This window comes from Aquarana catesbeiana, linkage group LG05 (genome assembly GCF_042186555.1).
Source record: "Aquarana catesbeiana isolate 2022-GZ linkage group LG05, ASM4218655v1, whole genome shotgun sequence".
Classification (NCBI taxonomy): Eukaryota; Metazoa; Chordata; class Amphibia; order Anura; family Ranidae; genus Aquarana; species Aquarana catesbeiana.
Genome location: NC_133328.1, coordinates 192,716,243 through 192,738,931, shown reverse-complemented (window position 1 = coordinate 192,738,931; position 22,689 = coordinate 192,716,243). Strand labels below are relative to the sequence as shown.

The 22,689-nt window shown below is 41.1% G+C and overlaps 1 protein-coding gene across 3 annotated transcripts in view; it reads right to left on the bottom strand.

Moving 5' to 3' along the window:
- The window catches only part of TPK1 (thiamin pyrophosphokinase 1), an 881,459-nt gene that overhangs the window by 509,618 nt on the left and 349,152 nt on the right, over window positions 1-22,689 (bottom strand). For all 3 annotated transcript variants that reach the window (XM_073630451.1, XM_073630453.1, XM_073630452.1), the window contains exon 5: window positions 20,223-20,295. In XM_073630451.1, the coding sequence (XP_073486552.1) occupies window positions 20,223-20,295 (73 nt within the window). The remainder of the gene's footprint in view (window positions 1-20,222; window positions 20,296-22,689) is intronic.

The following is a 22,689-nucleotide window of genomic DNA, read 5'->3' as shown; positions in this document are numbered from 1 at the left end:
TGAGTGAAACAAAGTGTAGCGCTACAAAGGATGCAATATGAATGATAAATACACAAATATGAAAAAATAAATATACTTTGGTGTCTAAATTGAAACATTGCCGGTGGGCAATACAAGCCGGTTTGACCCATACGGTGTATGCTGTTTTGGGTTCAAACCCTCCGGTAAGCCTCCAATCATTTTGGCTATGGGAATTTCAAATGCTCACATATAGGACACTTCTGTGAAGGTTTTCCAGATCTTTTTCTCCTGCTGGCCATCAAGATTTCCTGTATACGATTGGTGGACAATTAGAAGCCAGTTTGACCCATTTTTAGCTTATGTCATTTTGGGTGTGAACTGTCTGGCAGGCCCCTACTTTGGTGACGGCATTTTCACAATTTTCATTTTTTCACAGTTGGTGACCATGATGGCCCTATTTGTATATGGATTGTAAACCACTAGCACATTGATGGACGTTTAATTTCAATTTAGACACCAAAGTATACTTATTTTTTCATATTTGTGTATTTATCATTCATATTTCATCCTTTGTAGCGCTACACTTTGTTTCACTTGTCAATTTTAGCAAATATTCTATTTGTTGTGTTGGCTGCTTACACTTTAGAGTAAGCGCAAATTTATCACTGTTGTTTTGTTATACCGGGGTGAACAAAAAAACCCACAGATCCTGGCATTTTGAATGCCTTCAAGTGCAAAGGAGGGATTTGGGGTCTTATTGACCCCAGATCCCTTCATAAAGAGTACCTGTGTAAAAATAAATATAAAAAAAAAAGTAAAGTGCCCCCATTAGCGCGTGATAGTGCGCAAAGGCAAACGTGTGCGTCGGTCCCGCATGCATGCAAACAGTGATCGTCCCACGCATGTGAGTTATCGCCCCGAACGTCAGATCTTGAGCAGTAATTCCAGCACTGGACCTCCTCTGTAGATATAAAGTGGTAAACTGGACAGTAACATTTATGTCATTTGTCGCAGCTGGCGGGTGTGCGCAATTTTACACAGTGACATGTTTGTGACTATTTACTTGGTGTGACATTTTTTAAATTGTACACAAAGTTGGGTTATGTACTGTGTTTTTTGCAGTAAAATGTAAAAAAGTGTACTTTTCCCCCAAAAACTGCATTTGAAAAACTGCTGCGCAAATACCATGCAACATAGAAAATTGCAAAACCCACCAATTTATTCTGTAAGGCCTCTCCTTTAATAAATGTATAATGTTTGGGGGTTCCAAGTAATTTCTAGCAAAAGAAAAATGAATTTTACATGTATACAAAAAGTGCCAGAAAATGCTTGGTCTACAAGCAGTTAAAGTCCAGTGACGTACAGGTATGTCGCAGGTCGGTTAAACATTCCAACCCATAACATGTGTTTTTTTTACCTGCATTGGATGTGCATCGATCATGTATTTGTAAGATGTTATTTGTTGCCCTGCACAGGCAGTCTATAGTAGAGTAAATCTTCACAATCCTGTGTCACCTGCATGTTTCTACACAAACAGAAACAGCTATGTGGCATAGCTTTGCACAGGGTAATGCAGCCTTTTTCAACCAGGGTGCCTTGGCAAAATGCCTAAAAATTGCCCAGAAATTGTATACAAGGTGGCAGGTGGATGAAGCCTGTCTTTTATTTATTTATTTAATTTAAATTTTATTAAATTCCACATTATACAAAATCTAAAATACTTTGTTCAAAATTCGTATTCATAAAAATATAGTTTTCCCCTATCCCCCTCCCCTTCCCACATTCCTTAAACATGTGTTATAATCTTCCTTCATTTATTCCCTCTACCTCTCTTTTTTCAGACTCACATTATCTCATAGTATTTTTTTGTATTCTTAAACTCTTTCCATCCTTTCCAAGTATTTAAAATGTTTCTATTCTATCTTCTCCATAATGATACATATAAATTCTCCCCTTTGAACACATTCTGTTGGCGTTGGGCTTTCCAATGCTTGCCAGTGTGATGAGCCGGACCCGCCGGCTTGGATGGATAACGTCACTGCGGCTGTGGACTGGGAAGCATTGTCCACATGATCAGAAGGAAGGGGCTGTGGTGGGTCGTGGCAGTGGGTGTCGCTGGGCTCCTGGACAGAACTGACGTGTCCGAGATGGGAAGCAGCTGTGGCCAGCGTGAAACGCAAACGCCCCTGTTGCCATGACTACCGGTTTTGCACGAATGCGCTTTATCACGGGAATAGAGGCAAACAAAGGTTTAAAAGCCCAATGTGGAGGCGGGACTGAGCAGACTTAAAAAATGATCTTGGCTTATTAACCCATCAGTACTCTTATCAGATACTACACAGCATATAGGCTATTTTGTGCTTACAGATCAAGAGAGATATACGTTGTCGATGCATCTCCACATATGTGTAACACACACAATGCAAAAATACACTAACATCATATGACATTGTGTACCTCTAGGTCCTCATTCAACCCATTGGGTGACAACGAACAAAAATAATAAATCCAAAATACTTCTCTCTTGCAAAGGAGAGAAAACCTTTCATTGTCAGTAAGGGAAGCGGAATGGCTTTGATCGCTATTACCTACAGGCATCTGAAGATTTTTCTGTGCACCTGTAGGAAATGGCAAGGGACACCACTATGCTTATTACAGCCCTTATATATGAATCTTCGGTGCTCACCTATACGCTTGCGCAAGGTGCGTCCTACATATAGTAAGCCAAAGGGGCACCGCAGAAAATAACAAACTTGGTGGAGCATGTGATGAATTGTTTGATTTTTTAACAGTATTATTACTCATTTCAACCCGCCCATGGGGGACAAGTTGGTATGTGAGACAACCCCTCTTCCTACATTAAAAAATCCCTACTCTATTATCAAAATAATTTTTAATATCAAAAATAATTTTTAATGTCGTAGATAATTTGCTGGGGGCTAGAATGTTCTTCAATATACATCCCCTCCTAAACCTAACTTGAAGGACCAGAGGTAATATAGGAGCTAATCTCTGATCTAACTTTAAGATCCCGTAATGTTTGTATAAAAAAATTTTGACCCTCCCCTGCCTCTCTCCATCAGTTTTGGGATCACATTAACTGAGTCATGGAGAAAAACTGATGAAAAAGAGAAACATTGGAATACTAGTCAGCACCAGCTTGCACCACTATTAGAACAGTTTTTCATTTTAGGATGGAGATGCCTCAGGACTGTCCATTGTTTTAAAGGTTGCCTTGAGATTGACCAAAATTTTAAAAGCGTGCCTTGACTGAAAAAAGGTTGTGAAACACTGGGGTAATGCATGTCTCTAGTGTGAGACCTGACACTTCCTGGTCAGTAGGAGGAAAAATAATGTACCATTACTGGTATTGGGAGAAGGAATAATGTCAATTTTGTGTATCAGTAGGAGGAATAGTGCCTCATTGTTGGTATCAGTGGGATGAATAGTGCCCAAGGACCAGAAAAAGGATAGCAAAAGGCCTTATTTGGCCTGCAAGTTTGGACACCACTGCTAAACATCGTAAGAGAAGAACCATGGAGCCTTTCTTTCAGAGTTAATCATAAACAAACAAACGTGAAATTATAAACTAATCAAACCAGGATGGAATGATATAATTGCCAATTCTTCTTCAAAGTGCTTGACATTTTTCTAAGGCTCAGTTCAACAAGTCATCATTTGGTTTGGCTTCTCTGTTGTCTTATTCACAAACCTAAATACATCTAGGTTTCATACTTTAACTTCCTTCCACTGAATTGATTTAAACCTTTGATGTAAATTCCTAAGCTGCACAAGCATGTCCATTTAAATTTGTTCTCATACTATGTCACACTTCGAAAAACTGGGAGATAGGATTTTCCAAATGCAGTTGTAAAAACATTTGTCATTTACCAGAGTTGTGAGACTGGAAAAGTCTCTCCACCCAAAACTTTTACTCTATTACTGTAATGCTGGATGATATCCAAACATCCATCACCTAGTAAAACATTTTTTTTTCCTTGCTGCTATCAGCACCCTATTGCGTTTCTCTGCTCATTAAAGATGCAAATTCATAGGGGAATTTATCAGAACTGGAGCATCTGTGCATGGCAACTAATCAGCTTCTATCTTTCATTTTCGAAGCTTGCTTGAACAAGCAGAAGACAGAAGCTGTTTGGTTTCAATGCACAGCTGCTCCAGATTCTGTCTGCTCCTGTTCTGATAAATTCCCCCCACAGTGTCTGACTTTTGCAAATACCAAGACCAGTTTAAAGTGACATTAACCTCTTACTGCCCGTGCTATAGCCTAAAGATGGCTACAGCGCGGGCCTAAATTGCCAGGACGGCGCCCATGTACGTCCTCCTATGCATGTGATGCCTGCGGGACGTGTGGCTCGCTCTGTGATCAGCGAGTCCATGAGACTCGGCTGATCACAGATCGGAGTTAGTGGCTGTTCCCGGCCCCTTACCACATGATCAGGTGTCATCCAATGACAGTTGATCACGTGATGTAAACAGAGCTGGTAATCGTCTTTTTTTCCCTCACGCTGATAGCGTGAGGAGAAAAAAAAAAGAAGCTGATTACCGTCTGGAGAAAGGCCCTATTCACACCTGAGCGTAGCGTTTTTTCCTGTGTTTTGTCGTGTGTATTTGTGCGTTTGCATGCAGCGTTTTTGAGCTTTGCCGTTTTTTTTTTTTTTTTTTAGCCAACAGGAAAAAAGATCGTCTGTTTCATCATTCGTTGCTATGTTTTTAGATTTATCCATCTGCATCCTGGGTGAATATTCTTCTTCTGGTTCATCATCGTGCTTCCTGCTCCATGTGTTTGTATTGTCCTCTGCAAAGATGAGTGATGATGTGATGGCATGTTTTGTGGCAGCAGACACTGTTACGTCATATATTCTGCATGAAAGAGAGAGGAGAAAGAAGAGGGCACGCAGATACTGGATCCACCCCGTAATTGCTGATCGAGAAGAGAGAGGCCAATTTTGGGTCATGTACCTACGTGATCATGAGTATGCATTTTTGGACTACACTAGGATGTCCATAAAAAGGTTAGTCAAACTTATTTGGATTCATGATGTTTGACATTGTTCCTTTCTTATCATGTCCACTAATAAACTCCACATTTGTTATTTTTGCTCACAGCTTTGATGAGTTATTGGGTTTACTCAGTAGTCAGTTGCAACGAATGGACACATATTTCTGTAACAGTATACCCCCCGTGGAACGACTAATCATCACACTGAGGTAATTTTTCTTATTTTTGTAATTTGTTAAGACTGATACATGAAGAACCCAATATTACATTTTTTTGTTATGCATAAAATAAACACCAAACACACGTTTTTAAAGAAAAAAAAACTTTACTTTTTTAGAAATATAAAATATTCTTGAAATATAACTTTTTCTTGAAATATAACTTTTTTCCACAATTTAAAAAAAGGAAATGGAGCTAATGTAGCTCATAAAACAAAACCAAAAAAATGTAGAGGTGATAGAAGGTTTGGGAGGAGTTGACTGCCTCATTAGGTGACATCACCACATTCATGGCATGGCCATAATGTGACCAGGTGGAGGTAGAGGGATTCTCATTATGCTGCCAATTAGAAGGTGGTGGTGTTGACAGAGGAAGGTAGGGGCAGAATGTGGTGATGACAACCGAGGAAGGGGTAAAGAATGTGGTGCTGGCAGATGGGGCAGGGGGAGACGTGCATAAGGACTATAAGGTGATGGAGGTTCTGAGGACCTACCAGTGGTGGTTGGCGGAATAAATGTGGCTATGTATCGGATGGTACCTGCCAACATGTCTGCTTGGAGTTCTGATGGTACCTTCTCCATCAGGCCTTCGAGACACCTTGCAGAAACCTGCACATGAGATCTATTGGTGTTCATCCTTTCCGACATACTGGCCATAATGTCCAACATGCGGTTAAAATCCGATTCAGGAGCCCTCCTTCTTGTTGCTCTAGCAGGTACACGAGCACAAATGGGTAGTGTGGACTCCTCGTCTCCCACAGGTGTCACAGAGGTAGAACGTGGGAGTCGACAATTGGCTCTCCGTAAGCTCTTGGCCTGCTTGATCACCTGATGATTGGCTTGCTTGCTCACTGGCTGACACTTGGCCTGCTTGCTGACTGTTTGCGTCTTTGTCCGAAACGTTATTTGGAGTACTACCCTCCCAGCAGTTTTCTGTACTGAAAATAGAAATTAATTATTATTATCTTCTTTTTACATTTTGTTTAATGACATTCGTACAGATAATAGCTTACCGCCCCAAAGCCAGCAATGGCTGAAGGAACTCCAATTCTTTTGGCATGCACATAATCTGCAGGAGCACACGACGCAGATCCACTCCTAAATTCTCTTAGCAGTCGTAGATGTCGAGTGTAGGCATCCCGTATACTCTTCCACTTGCCTTTGAGAAGTTTAACTGTTAAAAAAAACTAATTAAAATATATATATTTATTCCTTTGTAGGTACCTAGCAACCGGGCAATCATTAGCAAGTCTACACTATTGCTTTCAGGTTGGAAAATCGACAGCAAGTTACATAGTTCGAGACACCTGCTCTGCTATTTGGGATGTGTTGAAGGATATTGTGTTTAACAATCCTACAACAGAAGAATGGTCACAGATCTCTGAAGTTTTCTGGCAACGCTGCAACTTCCCCTATTGCGTTGGAGCGATCGATGGGAAACATATTCGGATCATAAAGCCCATGGGTAGCGGAAGCCAGTATTTTAACTACAAGAAATATTTTTCGTTTGTTTTAATGGCAGTGGCTGATGCTAATTATTGCTTCCGTTATATAGATATTGGGTCGTATGGCAGCGCTGACTCTATTTTTGGGAATTCCTCATTTGGACACATGCTGCGTACCAATAGTCTGGACCTTCCGGAAAACAGTCCACTCCCAGGCACAAATGGCCCTCCCCTACCCAGTGTTTTTGTGGGGGATGAGGCCTTTACTCTGAGTGAGCATCTTCTACGGCCTTATTCAGGGCACAACTGTACAGAAGAGTGTATTCAATTATCGGCTAACAAGAGCATGTTGAGTTGTCGAATGTGCATTTGGCATTTTAGCAAACAATGGCGGGTCCTGCACACTCCCATTGTTCTAAACATGTAAAATGCGGTCTGTGCTGTTAAAGCTGCATGTGCCTTGCATAACTTGTAAGGCAGCGGGATGGATTTGAGTTTGAGGACCCATTACATCAGAACATGGAAAGAGCTCATTGGACTGGTGTTCGTGGAAGCAGACAAGGTACACATGTCAGGGATCAATTTGCATCCTACTTTATGTCTCCAGCAGGACAGGTCCCATGGCAGCTTGAGCCAATTGAATAATTTTAAATCTTTATTATCTTTATCTGTTTGTTAATACAACCATATACTATGCTGTACTGAATAAATAATAAAAATGCTTGATGTATTGATAAGAAATCTCTTGTTTTTTATTTAAATATGTTTATCTTTGTGTGCATATCCATACAGTATCCACTAGGGGTCAGAGTGTGCCATCATGTATTTGTGGCATGCTGACAATACTAGTTTATACTCATACTCCTATGCATTAGGTGCTTATATTTATATATTTTGGAGAAGGAGGCAATAGATGTGCCATTCCAGTTCATCCTGGCCACATTCCTACACAAATGCTATTTGTGTGTACACATATGTGGCCATAGTGAACTGCAATTGCACATCTATTGTCTGTTTTCTCATATGTATGATCTTCTAAGCAATGCATAGGAATATATATGCATAAGCCAATACTGTTTTTCTGGTGCTAAGATCCTGTTATTTATAATGTACTAAATAACAATCATCCTATTATCTCCCTATGGTCGGTTTGGTGGTTAGTTATGTTTGCAGGGGTTTATCTTACCTTTATCATCCTTCACACGGGCATTTAGGTCTGCCCAGTTTGTGAACACTTGGCTGGCAAAATGGTTCCATGCCCTCCTCTTGCTCACTCGAAGCTTGTAGCATGGATTTCTGGAATCATAGAGTGCTGCATAGAGTGCATAGTGTGCTGCTTTACCATTCGGATAAAGCTCTCCGGATCTAAAAGACATACTGTCTCATCCGCTTCCTCCATATTGTTTGCCTCCATGTCTGCTAACCAAAAAATGGTGATCTGTGCACTTCCTGTGTATGTTTATGTCATTTCCTTTATGTAAATCTATTTACATAATGGTGGGCAGTGGCCATTGCCACCTACCAGTGCCACCTAGCAATGCCCACCAGTGCCATCTATCAGTGCCCATCAGTGCTACCTATCAGTGCTGCCTATCAGTGCCACCTATCAGTGTAATGGATGTGAATAAGTTGTCACCAGGTAAAAAAATATTAAAATGGCTATTTAAAATGTAATACTGCATTAGAGGTTTGAAATGTTAAAAACCTTAAGAATTTCCAGATATCTGTTAGTTCCTCTTTTTCAGTCTGAAGCCAAACCGCAATGAATTATAAAAAAACTGTTGCTTCCTGTCTCTTCCAAGAAATTGCACCGATAGCAGACATGACGTCAACATTTAATAATAGCTATGATCAATTGTTAAATTTGCTAAATTTGCTGAAACTGCTAAAAAACTCAGACAATGTCACAATAAAGTGTTTTGCAAGTGCTTTGTTTTTGTCTGGCGAAAATGTATAAAACTGTGAAAGTGGAAATAGAGAGATCAGAAGTTTTTCATTCTGAACGGAGTATCAGAGCGTGATTACTTCATTGCATGCATGTATTTTTAATTTGGCAAAGGGGTAGATATAATAACATCAGATTTTGTTCTGAATCCAAAACATCAGTGCCACCTACCAGTGCCACATATCAGTGCCACCTATCAGTGCCATCTCTTCAGTGCCGCCTCATCAGCATACATCAATGAAGGAGAAGAATTACCTGTTTGCAAAATTTTATAACAAACTATGAAAACAGTTTTTTTTTTCACAAAATGTTTGTTTGTCTAAACCCCAGTGGTGATTAAATACTACCAAAAGAAAGCTCTATTTGTGTGAGAAAAAATGATGATGGATTTACTTCTAATAAGCTGGTGGACAGTCACTCTGACATTATCCTGTAAGATATTTTGGTATACTTGGGAATTCATCTTCCCTTCCATGATGGTAAGCGGTCCAAGGCCCTGAGGCAGTGAAGCAAGCCCAAATCATGACGTTCCTTCCATTATACTTCACAATTGTTTAGATGTTGGTAACCAAATGCCACCCAGGCCAATTCTGACATTTCTCTCCTACATGTAAAAAATCATATTTTTTTTTGCTAAAAAATTACATAAAAGCCCCAAACATTATATATGTTTTTTTTTAGCAATGACCCTAGAGCAGTGGTTCTCAACTCCTGTCCTCGGGACCCACTAACAGGTCAGGTTTGCAAGATAACTGAAATACATCACAGGTGATATCATTTGCTGCTCAGTGATTGCAGTATTCTAGTCTGCATCTCCCCAAGGTAATACTTAAATTCTGGCTTGTTAGTGGGTTCTGAGGGCCAGAGTTGAGAACCACTGCCCTAGAGAATACAATGGCGGTCGTTGTAACTTTTTATCTCACACGGTATGTGCGCAGCAATTTTTCTAACGCTTTTTTTGTGCTTTAAAAAAAAAAAACAGTAAAGATAGCCCAATTTTTTTACATAATGTGAAAAATGAAGTTATGTTGAGTAAATAGATACCCAGCATGTCACGCTTGAAAATTGCACACGCTCGTGGAATGGTGCCAAACTTTGGTTCTTAAAAATCCCCATAGGCAACGCTTTAAAAAATTTTACTGGTTACATGTTTTGAGTTACAGAGGAGGTCTAGAGCTAGAATTATTGCTCTCGCTCTAACGTTCGCGTCGATACCTCACATGTATGTTTTGAACACTGTTTTCATATGTAGGCAGGACTTACGTATGTGTTCGCTCCTGCGTGTGAGCACACAGGGACAGGGGCGCTTTACATTTTTTTTTTTTTTTTTAATTTTATTATTGTTAATTTAATTTTTTTTTTTTTTTCTTTAGTTTGACACTTTTTAAAAAAAAAATACATTTTTGATCACTTTTATTCCTATTACAAGGGATGTAAACATCCCTTGTAATAGGAATATGGCATGATCGATCCTCTTTACAGTGAGATATGGGGTCAACAAGACCCCACATCTCACCTCTAGGCTGAGAAGCCTGAAATAATAAAAAAAAAAAAACGATCTTGGCTTTTCAGCCGAGGCAGGGAAGCCTGAAATAAAAGAAAAAAAAAACGATCTCGGCTTTTCAGCCGAGGCAGCACCGTTTGTTTGAATACAGAGGCCGGGCGTGACGTCATAACATCGCGCCCGGCCTTTGAACAATCATAGAGACTCTGGCGACTATCTGGTCCACCGGAAATCTCCATGGTAAACATCTGGGGCCGGCGGATCCTGTCTCCGACTCACCGATGGAAGCGGTGAGTCGGTAGAAGCACCGGAGGGCGGCCGGGGGGACTCCTCTCGCCGCCCGTAAGAACAATCAAGAGGTGGAACAGCCGCTATGATCATTCTTATGGTGTAGGGAATCGCCAGCTGAAAAAGCCGATATCTGAATAATGCCTGTAGCTGCAGGCATCATTCAGATATACGCGCACAAAGTTAAGGACGTCATATGACGGCCGGCGGGTGGGAAGTGGGCAAGGTGTACCATTTTTGCACCTTACACAATATGGAATATTCTTACCAACCAATTCAACTTTTGTTTATTCAGTCCACGAACATTTTTTCCCAGTAGTTTTGTGGTTTGTCAACCTGCTCTTTGGCACGCATCTATGTTTTTCTTTTGTTTTTAAGAGAGCAGGGACTTTTTCCATCGTGTTCTGCCACGGACACCCTGCCTGTTCAAAGACTTACGTATGGTGGACCGATGAACAGGGATGTTTGCCAATACCAGTGATGTCCTCAAGCCTTTAGCTGTTACTCGTGGGTTCCCCTTTAACTCACTGAGGATTCTATGTTGTGCCTTGGGAGTCATCTTGGCTGAGCGCCTACTTCTTGGAAGATTAGCCACTCTACTAGTACTGAACTGTCTCAATTTATAAACAACTTGTCTAACTGTTGACTAAAGAATTTCTAAACACTAAATTCCTAAACTAAAGACTGCATTCTATCAATTTCCAGCCTTATGCAGCTCAACTACTTTTGATCATATACCTTCAGAGAGTTCCTTTTTGCGAGGCAGGGTTCACATCTGCTGATTCTACTTATGAGCAGCAATATTAAAGGCCTTTGGGAGCATGTTACACTTTACACCCATGTTTAGGGAGTAACATGCTTCAGAAGTACCCCCATCCCTGATCCTTCCCTTTTGACAGTGGGTGGGGGATCCTTTCCCCGCACCCACTGTCACAATTTAAAAGCAAAGTTCTGTGAATGAACCACAACTACCATCTGCCATTGTGGCAGATGGCTTGTAGTTCTCAATGAACTGTGAGGGTGCTGATAAGCGCTCTCGAAGTTCACTGATCTTCCTGCTCTTCAGCAACAGTCTGCCTGTTTGGGGAGGTACAAGCAGATACCTTTAGTGAGAGTCTGCAGGAGCCTGGCATAAATAAATGTGCATTTATTTTTTTTTCCACAAAAAGTGAACTTATCATTTAACCACTTCCCGCTCGGCCTATAGCAGAATGATGGCCGGGAAGTGGTTCAGTTATCCTGACTGAGCATCATATGACCTCCAGCAGTATAAGCCATGATCGCACACCCGCAGGGGCGTGCAGCGCGGTGATCGGTGGTGTGTCTGTCTGTCTGATACACCGCATCTCTGATCTAGGTAAAGAGCCTCTGACGGCTCTTTACCACGTGATCAGCTGTGTCCAATCACAGATGATCACAGTGTAAACAGGAAAAGACTTGTATCAGCTTTTCCTCTACTCGCGCTGACCAGGGATGCCCAGCCATGACCATCAGGTAAGCCCAATAGTGCCCACCAGGGATGGCAATCATTGCCCATTAGAGATGGCACTCTGTGTCCATCAGTGATGCCTGCCAGCACCTCTGATCAGTGCTGTCTATCAGTGCCATCTATCAGTGCTACCCACCAGTGCCGCCTATACGTGCCCTACAGTGCCACCTATGAGTGCCCATCAGTGCCGCCTATGAGTGCCCATCAGTGCCACCTATGAGTGCCCATCAGTGCCACCTATGAGTGCCCATCAGTGCCACCTATGAGTGCCCATCAGTGCTGTATATCAGTGCCACCTATCAGTGCTGCATATAAGTGCCACCTCATCAGTGCCAATCAGTACTGCCTCATCAGTGCCCATCAGTGAAGGAGAAAACTTACTTATATACAAAGTTTTGTAACAGAAACAAAGAAAAACTTTTTCTGTTTCAAAATTTTCGTTCTTTTTTTATTTCAGCGCAAAAAATAAAAACCCCAGAAGTGATCAAGTACCACCAAAAGAAAGCCCTATTTGTGGGGAAAAAAATGATAAAAATTTTGTTTGAGTACAGCGTCGCATGACCGTGCAATTGTCATTAAAAATGTGAGAGCGCTGAAAGCTGAAAATTGGTCTGGGTGTGTATAAATACCCTGTATTGAAGTGGTTAAAATGTTTGAGTGTCTCTTATCAATCAAAGTAGCTCTAAGGCTTGGTTCACACTGCTCCAGTGCGAATTTTGCATCTCAACTTGCTTGCAACTTAATGTGATTTCAATACGACTTTCATGTGACTTTGATGTTTTGTGACTTTGGCTTTAGCAAATCATAACAATAAAGTGTTACACATATTATTGAACTTACAAAACCCTCTAAAGGTGCAACCAAAGTCACAAAGAGAAGACAAAGAAACAACTTCATTGTGACTTTTTGTGATTTTACCATCACAGTCTATGGCACTCATGTAGCAAGGAAGATGCAGAAAAGTAGTGCAGGAACTATTCTTTTTTTCACTGTGACTTGAGCCGCAGCAATTAAGATGGCACCCATATAAATGAATGTGTTTTGACTTGTCATGAGTCTTTCTGTGTTGCATGTCACAGCAAGTTGCATGAGAAGTTGCAGCACTGTAAACCAGAGTTAAAGTACACCTCCAAACTAATTTCATTATTTAGACTCCAGGTGTGCAAACTACTAACTGCAATTAGTTTTCCTTGAAGTAATTAGTCTATGGATTCACTTATGCCGCATACACATGAGCGGACTTTTCGACCGGACTGGTCCGACGGTCTATCCGACGGACTTTCGGCTGACTTCCAAAGGACTTTCCTAACGAACGGACTTGCCTACACACAATCACACCAAAGTCTGACAGATTCGTACATGATGGCGTACGACCCGACTAAAATAAGGAACTTGATAGCCAGTAGCCAATAGTTGCCCTAGCGTCGGTTTTAGTTTGTCGGTCTAGCATACAGACAAGCAGATTTTTCGACCGGACTCAAGTCCGTCAGAAAGATTTGAAACATGTTTTATTTCTAGGTCCGTCGGACTTTTGGAAAAAAAGCCTGCTGGAGCCCACACACGATCGAATTGTCCGACGAAGTCTGGTCCCCCGGGACCAAGTCTGCTGGAAAGTCCGCTTGTGTGTACGCGGCATAACTCATTGTGAATGTGTAACTGCTTGCTGACCATATAACATAGATTTAAAGCGGTAAGGCGGCGCAGCTGTGCCAGATCAATGACACTTCCAGGTAGGGGGCGCGCGCGTGCATGCATGCTGCCAGTGTCCCGGCTGTGCTGGGATTAGATACAGCCAATGTCGATCAGCAGGTGCCGGACAATGGATTACTGCCGCCACCCGGGGATCATCATGAATTTACACAGCCTATGTAAACAAGGCAGAGCCCTGTCCTGTCAGCGGGGAAGTAATATATTTTTTTTTTCCCCGCAAAGGAAGAAATAAAAGTTGTTTTTTTTTTAATAATTGAAGTATTACAATCACTTTAACTAGTCTGACACAAGTCGGTCCGACTTTAGAAAAGGTTCCTGCACTACTTTGGTAGTTGGAAATGCTGCATAGGTTGATTTGATTTTAAACCTGTCTGGCCACTAACAGCCAATACTTACAAAATAAGTCCTGCAAATTAAAACCTGTAAGCAACAAATACAGTATGTACTGTATAATATACAACTGTAAGCTAAATGAGTGAAAAATAAAGGAGTTCTGAAAAGTGCAACAACTATGTCAATATTTTCTTTTCCAAGTTGAAATAGATTGTAAATAGAATGTATGAAAACATAAAATAAAATAAAAAATACAAGAATAAAACACTGACAGTCACGTACAAAAATCACAAAACAATAATGTACTATGAAAGTATTAACTCTTTAATATGTATACATAAATTTAGATATGCTATGTTTTTTCCTAATGGACATGCATATTATTAAATCTTAGAATCAAATTAGTGGTTAATCTTCAGAAATGATCAACACAGTGAGGTAATATATGCATATGATGTACCAAGAGAATATTACCGCTGACAGAGATGCTTATTAATAGTGATCATTGAATTGCAATTGGTAAACCAATTATCTTTTGTAGTCCATTCATCCAGTTATGTATTCTGTTCTGCTCTGGGACCTTTTAATCTCTGGCTGATGCAGCACGTCTGGTAAAGTGTGAATAATCTTGTAGCGAAGATAATTCCAGTATTGGTAGAAGTCAGTTACAGTGGCCTCATGCACTACAAACATGAAAGCTAAAATCTGACTGTTTGCTGTAGGCTACACAGAGATATTTTTGTCCACTTCTTCCATGTAATGCAAAATCTGAACAAGTGTTATTCTATGTTCACAAAATAAAATCTCAAAGGCAGTGGTGGCTGGTCAGTCGGTCAGTTACCAGCCCCGCACTTGCCCCATCTATGTCACGGGCAACAGTTCCCTCCAGGCGACGGGCGGCAGCTTCCCGTGTCTCAGCCTTGCATCGGCCGTGCATCTCCCCCCTCCTCCTCCTAGGCCAATAGAATCGCTTCTCCTTTTGGCCAATCAGGAAACGGGTCTCATGATCCGTTCCTGATTGGCCGGGAGGAGAATCAGTGTGACAATAGCGAATATTCATTTGCTATTGTCATACAGAAGAAAAAAGGGAAATGACGGCGCAAGGACCAACTGAGTAATGATAATATAAAATAAAATAACTAAAAATACAAGTGGGAATAATAATGGGAAAGTCTGTTCAGGGGAAAAAAATATATAGCTCCAATAAAAGTTCCAGTTAGCACTGGCGGCTGCAGCCTTAAGAGTATAGGCAAAACTCTGCAAGACAAAGATAAAGAAACAAGGTGCGCCAGACTCAGTGCAGTATTATGGTATCCATTTAATAAAAATAAAAGCAAGCCAAATGGCTACTCGCAAAAGGGAAGTAAATTCAGGCACATAAATGCAGGGTCCAAGGGGCGGAGTCGTTCAGCGTTCCCCAGGCTGGAACGCACTACTGGTTCCGGTTTCCGTTCGTTGCCTGTGTGCTGTGCCTCCTAGTCTCCCGGACATCATCAGAGGCTATACCGCTGTTCCATCTCCCAGCAGCTTACTGTTCACAACACCTTGACCCTGCTTTCTTTACCATTGTCATACAATTGGATGGGCTCAGGGTGCAGTGCTCTGCGCCCCTAGCCCACTCTTTTTTGAAGCGTACTAGAGCCTTTGGCTCTAATCACGTGCTTCAAAAAAAACAATGCACAGGGGGGTGGCGCCCCTGCGCCCTAAATCACTGCTAAAAGGTAGTTTTGTATTGTACAAAGAATTTACAACAAGAAAGAGGATTTTAAGTGAAGAAAATACACTCTTTTGCCACATATACACGGTCGGAATTTCCGATAACAAATGTTCGAAGTGAGCTTGTTGTCGGAAATTCCGACCGTGTGTAGGCTCCATCGGACATTTTCCGTCGGAATTTCCAACAAACAAAATTTGAGATCTGGATCTCAAATTTTCCAACAACAAAATCCGTTGTCGGAAATTCCGATCGTGTATACACAATTCCAAAGCACAAAGTTCCACGCATACTCGGAATCAAGCAGAAGAGCCGCACTGGCCATTGAACTTAATTTTTCTCGTCTCGTTGTAGGTGTTATACGTCACTGCGTTCTTGACGTTCGGAATTTCCGACAACATTTGTGTTACCGTGTGTATGCAAGACAAGTTTGAGCCAACATCCGTTGGAAAAAAAACATGGATTTTGTTGTTGGAATGTGCGATCGTGTGTATGCGGCATAAGACTTCATGTACACGCTGCCTACATTTTCAGCGGCCGTGGGAAAACGTTTGCCGCGTTTTGCATTTTCCTGCGGCCAGCAATAAAAACGTTCCTATCCTTAACGTGATTCTTCCGCGTTCAGGAGAGTCTAATGCCGCGTACACACGGTCGGACTTTTCGTCTACAAAAGTCCAACGGACGCTGACGGACTAAAGCTGGCTGGTAATCCGATCGTGTGTGGGCTTCTCCGGACTTTCAACGGACTTTTTCAGCCTCAAATCCGACGGACTTTAGATTTGAAACATGCTTCAAATCTTTCCGACGGACTCGAGTCCGGTCGAAAAATCCGCTCGTCTGTATGCTAGTCCGACGGACAAAAACCCACGCTAGGGTAGCTATTGGCTACTGGCTATCAACTTCCTTATTTTAGTCCGGTGTACGTCATCACGTAAGAATTCGACGGACTTTTGTGTGATCGTGTGTAGGCAAGTCTGTTCGTTAGAAAGTCCGCCGCAAGTCCGTCGAAAGTCCGTCGAAAGTCTGTCGGACAGGCTGTCGGACTTTTGTAGCTGAAAAGTCCGACCGTGTGTACGCCCCATAAAAGCCTAAGTGTACATTGGCACATATGCTTTGATAAAATTGAGTTAAGGATTTTTGGCAAAAAAATGCCAAATGTTGAGGAGCTGCCAGTATACATGAAGCCCAACAGAATCATTTATAGAACCCCAATTCCAAAAAAACAGAATACAACAATTTGTAAATCTCATAAACCCAAATTTTATTCATTAAAGAAAATACAAAAAACATATCAAATGCTTAAACTGAGAAAATGTACCATTTTGGGGAAAATATAAGGTAATTTTGAAATTGATGGCAGCAATCTCAAAAAAGTTGGGACAGGGCCATGTTTACCATGGTGTAGTTTAGGTTTATTTAGTTTTACTAAAAGGAACATCTGTATTTTAAGAAATAATCTCTTATGCCCTGTACACACGGTCGAACATTGATGGGACATTCCGACAACAAAATCCATGGATTTTGGCTCAAACTTGTCTTGCGTACACACGGTCACACAAAGTTGTCGGAAAATCCGATCGTTCTGAACGTGGTGACATAAAACACGTACGTCAGGACTATATACGATGCAGTAGCCAATAGCTTTATAGCTTTTTAGCTTTATTTATTCTGAGCATGCGTGGCACTTTGTGCTTCGAATTTGTGTACATACGATCGGAATTTTGTTGTCGGAAAATTTTATAGCAAGCTCTCAAACTTTGTGTGTCGGAAATTCTGATGGAAAACGTGTGATGGAGCCCACACATGGTCGGAATTTCTGACAACAAGGTCCTATCACACATTTTCCGTCGGAAAATCCGACCGTGAGTACAGGGCTGTAGTGTGAAATTAATCAATGCCTGGGCCTCAAAGTTTTATTTATTTATTTTCCTGCAAACTTTTTTTTTGTTAACAATACATTTTCAATGCTGTCTTGTTATATATTTTTACATCTAATTTAGACTTTTACAAATATAAAATAAATATGTTCTTTTGAAGGTACATATGGGACAGTCCTTATCTAAACAGTGTTTAATGTGATTCAGACTATCATTTGCTAACTGAAAAACAAGACTTGTGCATAAAGGCTTTTCAAGGGTAGTCATGTTGCTCCTTCCCAGAGTGGGAGAGTGAGCATAGGCACCCTAAAACAGGAAGTGATTTAGTGGGCAAATCACCAGGTGAAAATAAAAGAAAAAAAAACATATTAAAGAAAACTAATGCAGCCACCACGGAACAGAGAATCTTTGGATTGGCAGCAAACCCACACAGAAAGTAAAGTATAAAGTATTTATTGAAGCATAAATATTAAAAGCACTGGATGGGTACAGGCAGGGGAAATGCAGGTAGGTTGATGCGTTTCACACTATAGAAGTGCTTTGTCAAAACCAATGATGCAGCCACCACATCTACGGACTGTAAGAAGCAATGTATTATTTTTTTGTTTTTGCATTTATTTACCACCTCCTGCTCGGACTATTGTAAAATGATGGCTGGGTGGGAGCACTATTTTCCTGGGAGGACGTCATATGACAGCCACCCACTCGCATACCTCATGCATGCCCCAGAGGGCACACAGTGGCACGATCTGTCACCTGAAGGCTGATTGTTGTACAGGGCTGGCTCCTGTATCATATCATCGCTGTGACCAATCACAGCGATCACATGGCAATAATACACAATGTCTTGTCATTCGTAGCCATTCATGTGTACTAATGCAATCTCTGTGATTGGTCACAGTACCATGTTACAGCTGTGGCCAATCACAGCTATCACAATAGTATACAATGGCACATGCATGGGTGCCATTCACAAAAATGCTTATAGCTGATAGTGATCAGATCATCACTGTAATAAGCAATCATAATGTGATGGAGATATTGAATTTCATACTTATATCAATGAGTTTCAAGTGGACCATTGCAAGGACTCCAATTAAACTGCCTTGCCCCATATATATATATATATATATATATATATCTACGTGTATATGTGTGTATCTATGTGTGGGTATGTATATTTATATATGGGTATATGTTTCTTAATATCATGATAGAACAAAGCTCACCTTAGGAATATAGTTACACGAGAAGGACCCCCCCCAGGCGTTAATTGGATCAAAGGGTATTGGCAGACCTTAAGGCATCCATTCTTCAGGGGGCCATTAACATGCTTCCAATACACTGGTGGTCCCCAGGCGTTAATTGAATCAACTCACCAGGGGGCCATTAACATACTACTGTCGGGACTGTTTGGGCTGGGAGATCAAAGGAGATTGTTCATTAATTCATAGACTGTTAGGCACCAAGGGGTCGCAATCTCCCAGCAATGTTCGAGCATGAACTTTTAGACAGCTTCAGATATGACCAATCAGAATTTAAGGCAGCGGTAAGCCAATTAGCAAAGGGGCTTCAAATGTAGCCAACCAGACTTTGAGACATCTCTGACCCAATCAATATGTTGCATCTGTTGATTGGTGGAGAATGCATATAAAAGAGAGAGGGCTAAATGGTTTTAGACGGTCCAGCCGAGACCATCTAGGGGATATGCTGTCTGCGTAATGTATACTGGAATCTCTGTCTATCTTTCTTTCTAACCTTTTTGTATCCTAGGATTTGTCTTATGACTTTGTATATCTTGTATATGTCCATTGCAAACATTTATGAGTTCGGCCTAAATTAACTTTGCAGCCTAGAGCAAACACTGTACTTATGCCATCACTAGAGATATATGATAAATTCTAATTATTCTAACTTTCTTTTTCTGTGTAAATAAATGTAATTGTTTATCTTTTTTTCCCTGTTATCGCTTGTTTTTATTCTTATATAGACAAAGGTTTAATCACTTATATTAGTATCGTTAATTGTTTAAGTGAGGTATAAATATTTCCAAAACAATAGTGAGAAAAAAAAATTAAAAACGATCACCTCCCCAGAGCAGTACAGTGTCATTGCTCTAGTCACAGCATGTAAAAAAAATGTAAAATAATAAAATTTTGAAAAAAAAATATAAATTGTGAGATAGGACTTGCTCAATTTTCAAATATTTATACTATAGTTTGTAGACTCTATAACTTTCACACAGATCAAATAATATACACTGATTTGAGTTATGTTTACCAAAGAAATGTAGCAGAACATATTTTGACCCAAATTTATGAAGAAAGATTATTTATTTGCAAAATGTTATAACAGAAATGAAGAAAAACATGTTTTCTCGTTTATATAGCAAACATTAAATATCATCAAAACAAAGTTCTATCTATCTCAATAAATGAAATACATTTTAAGTTGGGCACAGTGTTGAATGACTTGGTAATTGGCATTCAAAGTGTGACAGCGCTGAAAGCTGTAAATTGGTTTGGACAGGAAGTGGGTGAAAGTTTCCAGTATTAAAATGGTTAAAGAAGAACATAACTGTGAAAAAAAAGATCCAAGCATACTGTATCTCTCTGAATAAAATCAAATATACCAGTGAACTATGACAAATGTGGCTTTGCTGAATGATTGCTTTGGACTGTTTTGTGAAAGCAGATAAATTGAGGGAACACACAGTACCTTTTTAGTGTAGAATTCCTTCACCAACGGCTTTAGAGAATCAAAGTCACCACTGATGAAATCTGGCAAATATCTTAAAAAGAGGGATAAATTATGCATTACTGTTTCGGTATTTTTTTAAAACTTAGTCTAAATTATTAAAGAAAGTGTAGTTTATATAAGTATAGTTTATATAAGTTTTTAGGCATAAAAAGAACACTGATGCTTTTCAAGACCCATCAGTTATAGAAATGAAACATTTTATTTTAAAGTAAGCAAAATGTGGCATGGTGTAACACTGATAAACCATTATAAGATACAAAAAAAAAACATGTATTTTGTTTATAACAAAGCAAAAAAAGTACCACCAAAAAACAAAACAATGGAAACTGGTAGATTTAAACAAAGAAAAAGATACAGTAGATGCGTATGTGGTCTGTTCTTCAGAACCTCCCTATTGTAAATATCTGCTATGCTCAGATTGAGGTCAGACACATAGCTATAATTGTCAGCAGAAGTCTTCCTCTAAGGCTGCTTTCTTTGTGCTCCCCTTGGTAGCACCTCCCTCCCCAAAAGCATGTTTCGTTTTGTCCCAACACATCGCTACCAAACCAAACAAGAAGATAAATACTGTAGCTACTGTCATTCATAATGATCTTACACTTTCAGTCACTTGTTATAACTCGTCCTCATCTAGATATGTAAACCTCAAATCATAGCTCCACCTCCAAGTATAAAAGGGGTTCAAGGTCATTCTGAACTCCCTTATGCCAATATTGTCTGCATTATATTTAGGAAATGCTGCAACCAAAGCTGTTCCTCCAATTGAGTTCTACATGCAGAACTGCATAAAGGCAAGTTTGCAATCTTATCTATGGCATCCTTTAGAGCAGTGGTCCCAAACCTGCGGCCCTTTGCTTGCTTTTATCCAGCTTATGGGGCACCGTTTCATCCACTGATACCAACAATGGGGCTTAATTAACACCACCTACACCAATGAAGGGACACAATTCCTCCTAATGATGCCAATCATGGAGCACTATTCCTCCCAATGACACCAATGATAGGGTACGGTTCTCTCCAATGACACCAACGATGGGGCAAAATTTCTCCCAATTACACTAACAATGGGGCCCAATGACACCAGGGATCAGGCATAACTCCTGCCAGTGACAACAACGATGGGGACAAATTCCTCCACTGGTGCTAATCATGGGGCACAAATACTCCTACTGAAACAAACAATGGCGCATTATTTTTTCCCACTAACATCAGGAGCGTTTCTACTCCCAATGGCCACAGTCTGGCCCCCCTAACATCTGAAGGACAGGAAACTGGCCCTATGTTTAGAAAGTTTTGAGATCCCTGCTTTAGGGGCTGCCACCTAGGATCAGGATGTCACCTTTGCAACAACCTTAATCACCAAGAACATGAAGAACGAATCACCATTAACCACTTGCTGACCAGCAATGTACCCATACGTAGCTAAACTTCCAAGTGGTTATACCAGGATGATGCCTGCAACTGGTACCATTTTTTAGAGCCAGTGGTTGGCTCTCTTGAAAAAGCAATCTGCTTTATGCGGCTTTCTCAGGCTCTCCTGTCTAGGGGTGCAACGGATCGTCACTGATCCGTGATCCGAACAGGTCAACCTGTTCGGATCGGCAAACCACGCTATCCGCGGAGCGCTCCGCTGCCTCGGCCTTAAGAAAGGCCATGGCTTCGGCCTAGCTCCGGAGCAGCGCCCATCTTGGTACACCTGGCGGCCGTTTACCAAGTGATCGCTCCGTCAAATGATGGAGCGATCACTTGTAAACAAACCGGCGTCGTCATGATGGCGGTTCCTCTCTCACCTCTGTGTACTGAGTGGAGGGGAGAGATCAGATCCCAGCAGCGCTTTGGGCTGGATCTGTAGTGCCCACAGCGCTGCTCTGTGACAATTACAGATGCATCCATGCTCAGCCATCCCTCCATACTCTGCCATAACCTGCCATACTGTGCCAATACCCTGCCAATACTCTGCAATACCCTGCCAATACTCTGCAATACCCAGCCAATACTCTGCAATACCCAGCCAATACTCTGCAATACCCAGCCAATACTCTGCAATACCCAGCCAATACTCTGCCATACCCTGCCAATACTCTGCAATACCCAGCCAATACTCTGCAATACCCAGCCAATACTCTGCCATACCCTGCCAATACTCTGCCATACTCAATACCCTGCCATACCCTGCAATACCCAGCCATACCCTGCAATACCCAGCCATACTCTGCAATACCCAGCCATACCCTGCAATACCCAGCCATACCCTGCAATACCCAGCCATACCCTGCAATACCCAGCCATACTCTGCAATACCCAGCCATACTTTGCAATACCCAGCCATACTTTGCAATACCCAGCCATACTTTGCAATACCCAGCCATACTCTGCAATACCCAGCCATACCCTGCAATACCCAGCCATACCCTGCCATACTCTG